The 15095-nt window shown below is 40.1% G+C and overlaps 1 protein-coding gene across 2 annotated transcripts in view; it reads right to left on the minus strand.

Annotated features, from left to right (window-relative positions):
• Positions 1-10253: 10253 nt before the first annotated feature.
• LOC135200798 (uncharacterized) overlaps positions 10254-15095 on the minus strand; it is a 19514-nt gene continuing 14672 nt past the window's right edge. For both annotated transcript variants that reach the window (XM_064229447.1, XM_064229448.1), the window contains exon 4: positions 10254-10417. In XM_064229447.1, coding sequence (XP_064085517.1) covers positions 10267-10417 — 151 coding nt within the window. In that variant the 3' untranslated portion in view covers positions 10254-10266. The remainder of the gene's footprint in view (positions 10418-15095) is intronic.

Here is a 15095-nt window from a genome sequence, read left to right on the forward strand (position 1 = left end):
AATTTCTTCATTCATTAGATATACTAGGCCTATTCTAATTTTGTACTTCATTTCAAGAATTTAGTCCAGGCTACTTATCAACCGAAGATAAGCCACTAATTATTGCACTAATAAGATTGTAAACAAATTGTTAAACCATACCTGACTTGACGTCCTTAACAGGTAAATTTAATGAGGGAACTGCGGTTTTCTTTAATCTGTGATAACTTCTCTGGTAAAGTTGTAGCAGTTCATGTTGAAGATTTCTTTCGTAATCTGTCCGGAAATGGACAGAACAAATCCTGGCACCCTTAACATTAATGTTATCACTTCTTTTACATGCATTAATCCATACTTTGGACACATTGGGGTCTTTAGGGAACCTGTGAAAACAAATCCCTTTCTGTCTGGAACTATTGGTGCACCCAAATATGGAATACACACCCATAATCGTGAACTGCAACAATGCAACTGACGGAGTGACAAGTGCATCGCCCAGTCGATGTGCTCCAGTGACGTCACTGAGAGAGGGAAATTAGCGATCGGATCTCTTGGTGAACACACCTTATGTTATTCCATCTTGGGGATAACAGTAAGGTCTGATATGTGTAACGGGAGGAAAACCTCCCAGTTACACCACTAAATTGTTAGAGAGGGTGGAAAGCCAGATGGAAGACAGAGAATATGAATGGAGGCAACAGTAAAAGAAATGGAACAGGCTGAAGCTATGGGCCAATGGGATGCTGCAAAGAATCTTAAGTAATACCCACAGTGCACCACGTGAGATGCACAGACGGCACTATCTCCCTACGGAGAGTGAATTTATGTAGTACCAGGTAGCTAGCCGACTGTGGTTTGTTGCAGCCAATGAGGAATGAATTATGGGATACTTCCAGCCAATTCGGCGTTGATGGCAGTAAGAAAAGGAGCTGGAGCGGATGGACAGCAAAGTAAAGGATATTCGAGGAATAAATGAGGTGGACTATAGGTGATTCTCTTTAGGTAGATTCTTGGATGAGCCTTATGCTTACGAGACGTTTGTTTGGCGGCCTCTGATTGGCTGGTACCGGGAGGTAGGCTGCTCCCAGCCAATCAGCTCCCGCCAAACAAACGTCTCGTAGGCATAGGGCTCAACCAAGAATCTATGTTATCGTCCTCAGAGTACCAGGTACACCTAAACAGGCTGCCTCGACTCATCATGCGGACTCTTTTCCCTAAAGCTTGTAGGGTTACCAACATGCTCGTAATTAGGACACCCTGGATCCTGATGTTGACAATTTTGAACGCCCATCTATCTCACCACAGGCACATAGCTTGTTCTTAGGATGCACCACGGGGCTTTCCAGATCTAATCGATTCTACGCAATAAAACAATCCAACTCAAAGCATGCCAGCTCCACTCATGCCCATATAATTCGAGTATATCGATAGCCCGCCCTCTAGGATCTTAACTGAGAGCAGGTCTATCTCTCGCCTTGACATACCCAAGCGCCTTAATACATTTACAGTGTCGGCCGAGATGACACCCCTCCAGTTCGCCGTTATGGTCTCTACTACCAGCTCCCTGGAGGTCAGTTGTTCTCCAAATTGCTTGATAGGCAATGTGTCGTACTTGGACTTTTTCAACTTGTGAAAGTAGTCCATATGCTTCACATTGCTATCTGAAACAATTTGGGCGTCAATGACGCTGGATCCGATCTCATTCCACGCAATGAGATCTGGTATTCGCAACCCAGCATTAGTAGAGATGCGTGGCTCTTTCACTGTCTTGAAGCCGGATTCCTCAGCCTTCTTCTTCACGTAGTCTAGTACTCTGTCGTGCCTCCTGATCCGCCACGGCTGCACTTGTGGGCACACCTGCATTATGTGATGCAGTGTACCCGGGGCACCACAGCCGAGATCACATCGGCTGCTTCTGTTTCTACCACGAGAACTTCGAGAGGGAGTTGTTAAGACCCCCAAACGAAGCTTCACGGCATTACAGTAAGTACCCCCTTTCAGGAGACGCGTACCAGAGTCTAACCACTTTGGCTCCAAGGAGTCAGAGGCTTCTTGGAGTCCGACTCCATCAATAGACTCATACAGTTTGGGCCCCCAGTCTTGGGCTGGGGGCGCCTGGACAGCCTTTAACCTCTCTCTGGCTGCCCACGACACAAGGTCGTCCTGTGCTTTAGAGAGTCTAGTAAGCATTCTGAAAATCGCTATCGGTGTTTTCTTAGCGAAATTATAAACACCCAATCCTCCCTCCCCAACACTGGCATGAAAGCCAGCGATTGGAGTATCTTTGGGAAGATGGAGTGCAATTCTTACAAACTTCCTCACCTCCCTGTCCATGGCCTGCAGATGGAAACCCTAAAGGCGGCCATGAACAGTTGCGTGAAGGAAGCGAGGAAGTAGCACCACTTTAAGCCCCCAGAACTTCTGCTGGGGTTTGAGCGGGGCTCGCTGAAGGTTGGCAAGTTCTCCTTTCAGCTTCCCCAGCAGTTTTGAGGGACATCCCTGCTTCTCAATTCCAAACTCGACTCCCAAGTACTTATAAAAGCCACCCGTGCTCATGGCTGGGAGTTCTTGGCCCAGAATAGAAAACTTATAGCTATCATAGTACCACGCCTTTTTACTGCGGTCGCACATAATACCTGTAGTGGCACATTTATCAACGCCTGCTTCCAGGCCCAACTTATTCGCTTCAGTCAGAAGCGTCTCAACTGCTCTTGTTAATCCAATTCTCGAGCTTGCCGCCACCATGATATCATCCGCAAAGGCTTGATACTGAATCACTTGTCCGTTAAGTGTTGCCCCGACACCCTCCGGGAGCTTCTTTAAAATATGCTCCAAGCACAAGTTGAAGAGTAATGGGGAGAGAGGATCTCCCTGCATTACTCCTCTGGTTACATCTACTTTGACTCCTGCAATCTCAGTGCTAGAGTTGGCATACAAGTTCTCCAGATACAACAAGGACTGTTGATCTAATCCTGCCACTCTCAGGATATGGAGTAGCCCTGGATGGCTTACAGAGTCGAAAGCTTTCTTAAAGTCGATAAAGGCAATGTACAGATTGTTTAGATCCGACTTTGCCTCATCGATCATCCCCCGCAGCAACAAGAGGTTAGCTCCCACACCATCCTCAGGCTTGAACCCTTTTTGCCTTTTGGAGATGGGGATCTTAGCGGCAAGCCGCTTTGCAAGAATCTTGTGCAATCCTCTCGTCACCACTGAGGTGATGGTAATCGGCCTGAACTGGCCAGGCAATACCGGGTCATCAACCTTGGGGAGCAGAGTAGTTCGTCCTTGAGCCCACTCCTGAGTGCATATCTGTGAAGAGAGTATCAAATCATAAACTCTCTTCACTTCTGAATCCGGTACCCGCTTGAGCTCAATGGGTTTAACGCCATCGGGCCCAGGGGCCGATTTCAGAACCAGGCTTCTCTTCATCCACTGAACCTCCTCAATGGAGACAGGTTCAGTGATAGATATGCTACCCGGAGCAGGCTCATTGCCTTCAGTCACAGCTGGCGGACTGGCTCGGCCAAAAAGGCTACCCCAAAACTCGACTGTACCCTCAGGGAGGGTCGGCTCAGCCAGGGGGTCCTTTCCCAGTATGACATCTTGGACAGTCCGACTCCTGTTCTTTAACCAGTTTCTCTGGACTGCCGCATATTGTCTTCTCTTTCTCACTCTCTTGTCAGTGACTGGGTCCGCGGTTCTCGCTAGCTGTCTCCTGGGAGGCTTCGCGCCAAAAACCTCACTCCTGATCATATCAAGGTCTGCACCAGTTAGACCTTCTCTTCTCCTTGGCTCTTCTCTCACTGAGCCCTCTGAAGACACTGAACTCCCTTCTCTGCTGCCGTTACGTCTCATCCGGGTTGGGTGGTCACAGTCCCTAAGGCCTTCTAAGTGAACCAGCTATAGTACAAGGATCAAAGGTGCAACTGAGGGGAATGTGGGTAGAGTAAAAGGCTAAAGAGCTGGTTTAGCTAGGGGCATAGGGACGCTACCAAGAGCAACGAGAGAGACGCTACTCACACCCATTAGTAATGCCTACAGTGCACCACGGGCGGTCCTCTGACTTCCGATAGGAAAAGTGTTGACGACCGGCAATGCGCTCGTTCCTTTCTGTCTGTTACGCGTTATCTTGATAGCCGCATAAAATTAGTTTACTCCACAATGTATCCAAATTTCGAGGAACGCGAAACCCATTCTACATAATTGTGAACTGGACGATGATTAGGTATTGTCAGAGGATGCAACTGCACCCTTGTGAATAAATTGCTGTCCTTAATTTTTTCTGACTTGAGGAAAGTTAACTTTTTGATAACTATGAAGAAAGCAGCTAAAGTATTAATAAAAACATTCATTCTCGGTGTGGCCCCAGCTACAAAAAAATATAACTGGAGGACGGATATAACGTGTAGTCGGTATGGTTGATCTGAAACAAGGCATTTTTATTTTTAATGATAATTCGCGGGCCGTACTCCATACTGTCTCTTGTCCGAAAATGTAACACCAATTTGTTATAAACATTTAATGAAACGCTGCTTAAAACAAAAGCACTGATTCTGGTACGAATGTGACTGATGGAATGGAACCTGGGAGAAAGGCTTATTAGCTGAAACTATCAGGTATAACCAGTACATATATAGTATAGGCATTGTTCAATACATGTGTATATAAAGGGAAAGCGCATCAGTTCATTCCCAAGAGGCTGCTTTACATGCTTTACGAATAAAATGAATTTCACAGAGGAGATTGGTTACAAAAAAATTCATGCCAGACGTTACGTGATCAACTCATCTGCATTTTCGGGAATCGCACCTGAATGAGAATTAATGCTCCGGCAGTTGTGTCTTGTATTTAGTATCCATGAGACTAGGAGAGATATGCAGGGATTTTTAGGGGTACTGCTGCTCAAGGATCACAGCTTGGAGTCCCAGCATATTCTGGGCCTGGGACACTGCGTGCAGGGTTCATCCCGGAACAGGCAGAACTTTGTACCCTCCATTCCATTATGTATACATACTGCCAGAAAGGCACGGACGCCCGCACAAAGGGGCAAAAGGGGACACTTGCCTCTCCTTTGAAATCCTGGAAGGAAGTTTTTATTCTTTCAGTTTATGTAAATTAATGGTATCATTATGTATTTGTATAATATTTGTATACAGTATATAACTGCGCTGTTCTTTCCAGAAATATTTGAATTCAGCTGAACAGTATAAGGAACTATTGAAAAAAAGTCAGTGTAACATTGTATTTTTTCTTTATCTCATCATGCTTCACTTAGATTATTGGCATCGCAGTTCCATTGCATATAATATATTATATATATATATATATATATATATATATATATATATATATATTATATATATATTATATATAATATATATATATATATATATATATATATATATATATATATATATATATATATCTATATATATATATATATATATATATAATATATATATATATAGATATATATATATATATATATATATATATATTATCTATATATATATATTATAATATATATATATATATATATATATATGGTACATTGCTCTTGTCCATGTAATTTCTACATATATATAGAGACCGTTTCTCACCTGTAGTGACTTTCCACTGTTAAAAGTCATCATGTCTTTCTCAAAACGAACGTTGCCTCGATGCAGTCGAAAGTTCGTTGCCACTCACAGGATCTTAGGAAAAATGTATTCTTTTTTTATTATCAAAACTTCATTTGTTTATTCAAACTTCATTTGCAAGGGGGTGAGAAAACTCGAACTATTTAGGCGGCCATTAGATTGCCTCTTCAATATAGGAACGTGAACAGAAGCTTTTCTTTTTATTTGATCATCTACAGAGTAGTTGGTTTGCATTTTCGCTTACTCGGGGAGTAAGCCTACAAACGACTTTGTTGATGATGTTGTTCATGGATCGAAGGCACTATTGTTTGAATGCACTAATTTCTAGCCTGAATGCACCTCACGGTTAGCCAGGCGCTCAGTTTGAATGCAATTCCGAGACTGGTTCTCAGTCCGGTGCATGGTTGGTGCATTCTGGTTAGACAAATGATGTATTTCCATCAGGTTCATTCAGGACCCTTGGAGACGGCACAAGATACATTCAATAATTGATTGATGTGCGCCCACACGAACTTATTTTAAATCGTTTAGCGTTATTTTTTTAAAATGCATGTTTACAAGCCATTTAATGCCCCATTTCCTCTGGATCTTCAAATCCTTTTTATGTAATTTATGTATGAACATGTAATGTATTTTTATTAATTATATTTTTTCTTTTATGTATGTTTCCATTATGTGTTTTATATTTCATAGTGTGGTTAAGGAGTCACTAAGTTAATCGTCATGTCTTTTCTACCTTTTTCGCTCAGAAAAAGGTAGAAAAGACAAGCACGAGAATATATGGGCTCACATATACAACTTGCCGTAATGGGAAGTAAGATTCACTCCTCTCCTGGTAAGTTCGAAAAGTAAAGTTTCCAGTTATTGATTTGGTGTTCTTTAATATGTTTTTGGAGAAAAGGGGTTTCTTCTTGTTCTTGACGCGTATATCATTGTGAGGATTCGGAACCGTAGGTTGACGGCTAACAGTGAGCTCCCCGAAAAGTATCAAATTGTCGTGAGTTGGAGAGCAGTCATAACATTGTCTTAGTTTTTCTGTAAGTGAGGTTGAATTTGTAATTATATATAGACATTATACACACACACACACACACACACACACACACACACATATATATATATATATATATATATATATATATATATATATATATATATATATATATATATATATATGCATATATGCATGCATGTCGCATGTCATAAAATCCACGTAAGGAGGAGAGTAAAAACTAGGACTTACGTGGATTTTATGATATTCTCAAGCACGTGAACTTTTGTGCTACATTGAATATGTGTGTGTGTGTGTGTGTGTGTGTGTGTGTGTGTGTGTAATCTTTACCTTGAAGGCCAGACCTCTGAAAGGAGTCACTGATGTATTACCGCGTAGGTCTTACACCCCAAAACCAGAACAGTTACATACTGTCGAAACCCGCCGCCAGTTCCTCTAAAGAACTGTTCACGATGCGCTCGACTATTTGTCCGACCTGTCTCTCCCAAGGTCTACCAATTCTCTAGAACCTTGTTTCTCCGATGTGGAAATTCATTCTTACGGTTTATGTGGGATTATCTCCCACTGACTCGAAAGTTTCCCAAAGAAGACTGACGAGGAATCTTTGCCGTTTAATGCATCTTATCACTGTTGAAGATACTTCCGTGGTACGTGTTGTTTTAGCGATTCGAGAGGTGGTATTCTGCTCGAATTAGATTTTGTCATTCTCACAGATAAATGTGAGCAACACGTTGAAGATTGAAAGAGAACCTCTTCATTGATGAAACACGATTAAGGATCGTTGTTCGGATTATCATTATTGTTCACGTGGTGTAGATATGACGTTGAGAACCGCAGAGATACACGGAAGTGGCAGAGTGGTTATATGATAGCATAGCAAGCATTTTGACATCTCCCTTCCTATGAGATAGAATATCTTTAGACCACGATACGTGATTGCATGTAATAAAAGGGGAGGGATCTCCGGCATTCGGTCAGTCAAGTCACAATGGTGTTGGCGTTCCACCTCGGTGGCCGCTAATTCGATTCTCGGGTATTTCACTGAGGGGGTCAGAGATGTGTCTTTCTGGTGATAGAAGTTCACTCTCGACGTGGTTCGGAAGTCACGTCAAGCCGTTGGTCCCGTTGCTGAATAGCCAATGGTTCCATGCAACGTAAAAACACCATACAAACAAACAAACAAGTGACAATGACTATACCATATTTCACGTTAAATTCCTTGAATTCGGGCGTACGTATAGTTCTGTAGGCAAAAGATTCGTAGGTGAATTACGAAGCCTTCCAATTGTTTTTTCAAAAATCTGGTTATGCCTCCTTCCTTCCTGTCAATACCTCTCGCCCAGTCCTTTGGAATTTTTCCTTCATTCGACACACCGTACACATCCTGGTCAGACACTGAATATCAATACCATTATCATACTGCAGCATCTATAAAGAAATCGCATTATCACCGTACATTCTTTTCATTCCTAACCTTTCAACTCCCCTCCTGTGCTACATTCTCCTTTTTTCTAAGTCATTCTTGATTTTTCCAGATCTGCCTCAGACACTTCTCGGTGGCGTGATTGGTATGGTGTTTGCGTCCCACCTCGGTAGTCGCGGGTTCGATTCTCGGCCATTCCATTGAGGAGTGAGAGATGTGTATTTCTGGTGATATAAGTTCACTCTCGACGTGGTTCGGAAGTCACGTAAAGCCGTTGGTCCCGTTGCTGAATAACCACTGGTTCCATGCAACGTAAAAACAACATACAAACAAACAAAGATCTGCCTCAGCGCATATATTCGGCGGCTCGAAAAAGGACAATGACAAAATTCCTCAATTTGAACAATTTATTGATAACATCAACAACATACTGTACCTACATCCACGAAATATGATCTCGCGAAATCAAGGAATTGTTTTATATTAGAAAACAATCTCAACAACGGTTAGTTCTAAAACTATAAAACAAAGGTTTGCAACAAACGTTGCCTACACTCTATGTCAAAAATAAATAATATTAACTTTTCAAGCACCTGTAGAATAACGGAAATGGAACTGAAGATAAAAGTTACATTTTCTGTACTTCCTAATGTGACAACGCATAAGTTATGGTAAAGTGGTGATAATCGATTTTGAAAGCGACTACCAATGAAAATCGTTAACAGTCATTCAGCGTTGGTAATTATGAACTTTCTAGCGTGCTATGTTACTCTGTTGACAAAATGTGGTAATGCAAAGTGCAGAGAGGAATTTGAATATCATCTGAGCCGTTTGTATATATATATATATATATATATATATATTATATATATATATAATATATATATATATATATATATCAGATCAACTGGTGACTCTCACCAGATATATATTCATTTGCAATAGCAACGATAACTTTAGATTTGCTCACACCATATTGAATACGCTTATTTACTACACAAGCCTTGGATTCAGATATTGAACAAAGGAAGCCTCCCCACCTCCCATACTTGAGCTTTAAACCCACTTATAGTAGATTAGTTTTTCTTGGTGTCAGAATGAATTGGGTTCACTCGATCATAGTTTTTCTTAGAGTCAGAATGGACTGGGTTCACTCGATCATAACCTATTGTAAGTGGGTTCGAATCCCTCTACAGGAGGTAGGATTTCTGTAATTTTTTTGTTACTTGATCCAAGACATATAGTGATAAGCTTTTACAAAAAGGTGGCAGTGAATCGTGAAGTAAAGAGTTTCACTTTGATTTTCGCAAACACGTATAAATTTTGACATAACGATTACAAAATATTAATGTACAGAATGTGGAGACAAAGAGTGAACAAACACGAATTTTCTTTAGTATCCATGCATTTAAAACCTCATCCCTTGACAGCAATCAATAATTAGCTGTTTTGTACTGTTATATACTCGCGGCTTTTGTCTGAGCGTCTGTCAAGGAAAACACGTCATTGACTAGATGCGCAGTGTCGCAATTGTTTTCAAACACGTCTGGAATTCCATGACATTTCTTTATTCCTAATTTCTCTTTTGTTTGTTGGTTTTGAATAAGTAAAAGCTCATGATAACAGACGAGTACAAACCATCGGGGCGAGGCAGTCTCAACTATAATGAAAGTATATATGTCGTGTCTGTATCATGTCAGTTCCGCGAATGCTAAAATGCTAGACCAAGAGGCATTTCGCGTTGATTTTTATATATTTTTCTCTTAGAGAATATTTTGGGGTTCTTGAAGACCGAGTTACCATCGGTTTTTATTATTTCGATGATTCGGTTTCATCAGGAATGCCAAGGCCTGCTAGAGTCTAGTAAATGGGAAACGAAACGGGAATGGAATAGATTTCCCAATTCCGTCTCGTATCACCGGGAACGGGAAATATGACTTTAGCAATCTTGCCACTGGCAAAAAGGAAACCCTCTTTCAGTTTCATTTGTGTAAGACGTCAACGGGGAGACGAAATCATTATCATCAGTCTAAATAATGTTGACAAAACAAACTCCACAGATTTAGTCTGAAGCTGATCCCGGGTCATGCGAGGACTGAAGAAGAAGAAGAAGAAGAAGAGCGAAGAAGATAGAAGAGAGAGAGAGAGAGAGCAGAGTGTTGACGAGGGAGAAAGAACCACTATAGTGAAAGAAATCGTCCTCCCGGACCCTACGGGTGAGGAACATCTGCGGAGAAGCCGTGCTTGGGATGAGCCGAGTAATTGACGACCTGCAACTTACCGTCCTTGTCGTAGAAGCCGTAGCGGCCGTGCACGAGGCCGTTCCCGTCTCTCTCCTCGTAGCGGAACTGCCGGTTGTGCCTGAAGGTGTAAGGTGGCGAGAATTAAATTTAGGTAGCGTAGATTGCACGCCCGTCTTAAGCAGTATATATATATATTGTAAATTATATATATATAGATATTATATATATATATATATATTATAATAATATTATATAATTATTATATAAATTATTATATATATATATATATATATATATATATCTTATAATAATTGTAAATTATATATATTAAAATTAATGTGTAACTAATATATGTAATATATATAGATATATATAGAGATATATGATCATTATCTATATTTATAATATATCTAATATATAATGTATAACTTTATATAATATAATTCCACTCATCCATTAATATAGGTGGGATGACTTTGTTTACCAAAAACGAAACTAACTTGTCATCGCTCAAGTTTGAAAGTTGAGAGAGAACTATAAATGAATGTACCGCAAATTATTCTAAGGAAATATTTCATGACTGTATCAAATAAAAAAAGAATTAATTTTTTTTTACTGATCCAGTATTTAGGCGTATTTTAGCCACTTGAAAATGCATCGTGAAAATGTCAGTTTTCTTAAATTTTTAAAAATCTTATTAGACCTAAGTAATAGATTATACATCTAATAGTTAAGCGATTATGTTAAGTCACAATCAGTGTGTAAAAGGGCGTGAAGCTAGCGTGCGCATTCCCAAAGACTTTTGGTTAAAAAAGAAGAAATAAACTCTGGAACCACATGGCAACGATAGACGACATAGTACAGCTCTTTATGACGAAAATTTTCAAAATTTACGCGTGCATGCCATCGATCAACAATTATGACAAAAGATAGTCCTGAGGACATTGTGTTTTGAACTAAACTGTGAAAGTGAGATTCTGGATCATCTTGGTCGCTGCTGAGTGGTCAGCTAGTACTGTAGTGACCACCAGTAGCGTTTACTACACAGACGCTTTGTTGCTGATTCAGTGCGTCCAGTTGGCCTCCGCAGATGAAAGTGGTTGACAGTTCGTTTAAAAGCCATTGGAATGGTCCGTCTTTTAATTAAACTGGACTGTATGGAACCTACTGTTGAATCTCTTGTCCGTCTGTCTGTCAGTCTGGATCGTTAGTTCAAATTTGTTGAAATCGTCGTTGCTTGTGTCGCCTGTTCAATTATATCATTAGGTTTCCGCCGTTGAAGATTTCTCTCTCTCTCTCTCTCACGGCTTGACTTCTACTGTGTTGAAGGAGGTACTGTATAAGGAATCTCCCTGTTCCCTTAAGTAGAAATATTCGAAAGTTGGGGATATTGTTATAGTTTCAGGCAACTTTTAAATGTTTTTTCTTTTACCTTGTTGAGTCAGAAATTATGGTGAATTTTCAAGAAGTGAAAAGGCAGTTATCAAGTTTAATTACCACAGACTTTATATTAGTGCAAGAGATGAAGCCGAACTAATTGTAAAAGAGTAAAAAAAGGTCACCTTTGAGACATTTCACCAAGGAGACGTTTACTGGAATAACCGATGGCTCCAGGGAAACCAAAAACTGTAGTCACAGAGTTCATGCACGCACATGCGCGCGCTTACACACAAACAATTAAATATATATTATATATATTATATTATGTTTATTCAAATGAAGATGGACATCTCTTTAGTTAAATTAGCCTGGATCCTCAGTTGAAAATTATGGGCTCAATCAGTAGCACCATAAATCATTGACAATGGGATAATGGATTAAGGCACAATGCTTTCTGTTCTCGCTTCTACCCTGGACATCAGTGGGGGATGGTTTCACGGGACTCCTAAGTATCGCCAGTTTGTAATTAATTCATTAAACACTTTCACTTTAAACGGTTTCGATTAAATGAATGCTAAGCATCAGATACGCATTTGGCGTTATTGTTTATAATAATCGGCAACATTTCCACTCGATGTTGATTACCAGAAAATGTTCCAGTTACGGTTGTTCACCTGTTGAACGAGCCGTTATTATGGGGTGATCAACACGATCCCGTCAGCTTTCTCACATATTTACACTTAAGACAGTAGAAGTGAAAGGAACACGAGGTATGCAAATGAATGCTTTTGCCATGAATTGTTTGACGATGACTTTTTATTTATCGTAGATCCCGTTTTCTGTTTTAATACGGCCGTGCATGATATCAGACTTTGAATGCAAAAGACGTTGTAGAGTTTTTCTTTTTACGTGTGTGTGCGTGTGCATGTGTGTGAGAACGAGCGAGCGCACTTGTCTGTATGTCCTAAATAACCAGCCACAAAACAAATTACCATCGCAGTTAGAATTGTCCAATTACATAATGACAACGGAAGGTAATGCGACAATTTCTGACTCGTCATTCTTTACACTCGGGTAAGATTTGTAAACACAATTAAAGCGCCATTCCTTAGTCTGTGATAATCATCTGGAGTTAGATAGTAAATGGAACAGCGAGAGTAAGAAAGTATTAGTTTTTTTTTTAGGTTTTTATCGTGAGATTTACAGATAATCTTTGACGCAGTTGCTGATGGTTGCCCTGGAGCTCATTCCTTTCCATCTCTTTACCAAATACTGTCTTGTTTTTCGGTTTATATTGCTGCAGTGTCCAATCCTGAAACTTCTGAATTAAGAAGGCTTCGATAATAAATGAAAGCCTTCCCGTGAGTAGGCTTAGTCTCGCTTTGAATCTGATACCCATTCTTGTATATTAAAGAAACGGACGTTGCTGTTTCACTTTTCCATGAAAAAAAAAAAAACAAAAAAAATCTAGTGACTGCTTGAGTCCTTTGCTGTTCAACGTGTAACAGTTCATTCTTTCGATAGATAGATACACACATATGTAGACAGAACCCCGTAGTGGGCTAGTACCGTCAGTGTACCTCATTCGGTGCACTGTAGGCATTACTTGAGGTTCCTTGCAGCGTCCCTTTGACCACTAACTGCAACCCATCTCATTCCTTTTACTGCACCTCTATTCACATTCCCTTCCGTCGTACTTAACCCCCTCTTTGCTTCAAAGTGCAATTGCTTTGAGGTTTTCCTCCTGTTACGCCTTCAAACCATTTTGCTGTCAGTTTCCGTTGCAGCGCTGAATGACCTCATCAGTCCCAGCGCTTGGCCTTTGACTTTAATTTTATATTCTATCTATACTCTATAGCTAGAGAGTATCAGATGAAAAGAGTAAAATGAGAGTGAAAATGATTAAGATGGGGAGAACATCTTTTCATTTCACTCTTCACTTCCCACCTCCCAGAAACCTCTGGTAGAACAGCTCAGCGTGTATAGGATAGGTTAGAACCAGCTTCCTGACTGGGTGAGTGGGGCACGCATATATGAAGGTATAAGGAAAAGAAAGAGAGAAAATGAATTACAGTAGAGAAAGGAACTGTAGGGCGAGACTAATTAGTTTTTTCGTGCATATAAAGATTTGAATGGAACAGGTGGAGAGTCATTGAAACTAAATGTGCTTCTGTTACGCCTCAATGATGGTTTACTGTTTATTATTGTTCTCAGATTTTATGATTTTCTTGCTCAAATTATTCTAATTAATTCCACCCTAACTTTGGTTAAAAAATAACTCTTAATAAGATTTTGATTCGGCGTCTTAGATGTTTTTGGACTGTTTAATTCAAGAAAATTATTTTATCTATTATCAGTAAAATATGTGCTTCGTTTCCGGGCTGTTGATAAATCAGCCCGCTGAGGTTGGTTGCAGACCGTGAATGAACGTTCATAGAATGAGAGAGAGAGAGAATGCTTGACTAAAGATCCATTGTGTTCATGGCTTACGTACCCGGGGGGGGGGGGGGGGCCCGGGGGGGGGGGGGGGGGGGAATAGACGTACGCAGATGAACTATTCTCAATTAAAATAATATTAGCATCTTTCTTGAATGTGTGCCCGTGTGTATGTGTGTGTCTGTAAAGGAAATCCGGGTATTTGATGAACAATAGCGTGTCATAATCTTAAATCAAGTCTAGCGTCAGATTACAGAAAGAAACATTCGTACACATAGATGAATACGTTAGATGAATATGTATAATTTTCAACTTTGAATGAACATGGCGATTCATTAATCTTAACATCAAGTCTAGCGCCAGATACAAAAAACATTCGTGCACATAGATAAATACGTTAGATGAATATGTATAATCTTCAACTTTTAATGAAATGGCTTGTACGAACGTTTAGACGTAGGAACCCGTAATTAAGAGCTTCTTTAATAGTGTGATATTAGGCTTTAGGTGTCGATGACCAGAGTTGATTTGACGCAATACTGTAGATGGAATCAATCAGTGAACGTGTGAACAGGATCCAAATTCCATCTAGAAAGACAGTTGTAAGTTGCGTCTTTTTATGACGACCAAATGTGCAGAATGATTTCCACTCTGGTTTGCCATACTTTCACTCTCAAGAAAAGAAAAAAAAACATTTTCCCAAACTTCTCTCTCTCTCCCTTTGTTCTCAGAGTGTAGAAAATTCATTCGCTAAACACGGAAACAGCTCGTTTTTTTTTCCCCCGAGTTCCGCTTTGAATAAGTAACTTTAATATAATGAGTAAAAGAAAAAAGGACTGCCGATATTTGGTGTCGTGATCTGAGATGGATTCGTTTTTTTGTTCATCTTTCGGTAGCATTTTGTTCAGAGAGGAAGCTCATGGTATAATTCACTCCTTAACTACTACTACTACTACTACTACTACTACTACTACTACTAG

This window comes from Macrobrachium nipponense, chromosome 27 (assembly GCF_015104395.2).
Source record: "Macrobrachium nipponense isolate FS-2020 chromosome 27, ASM1510439v2, whole genome shotgun sequence".
Classification (NCBI taxonomy): Eukaryota; Metazoa; Arthropoda; class Malacostraca; order Decapoda; family Palaemonidae; genus Macrobrachium; species Macrobrachium nipponense.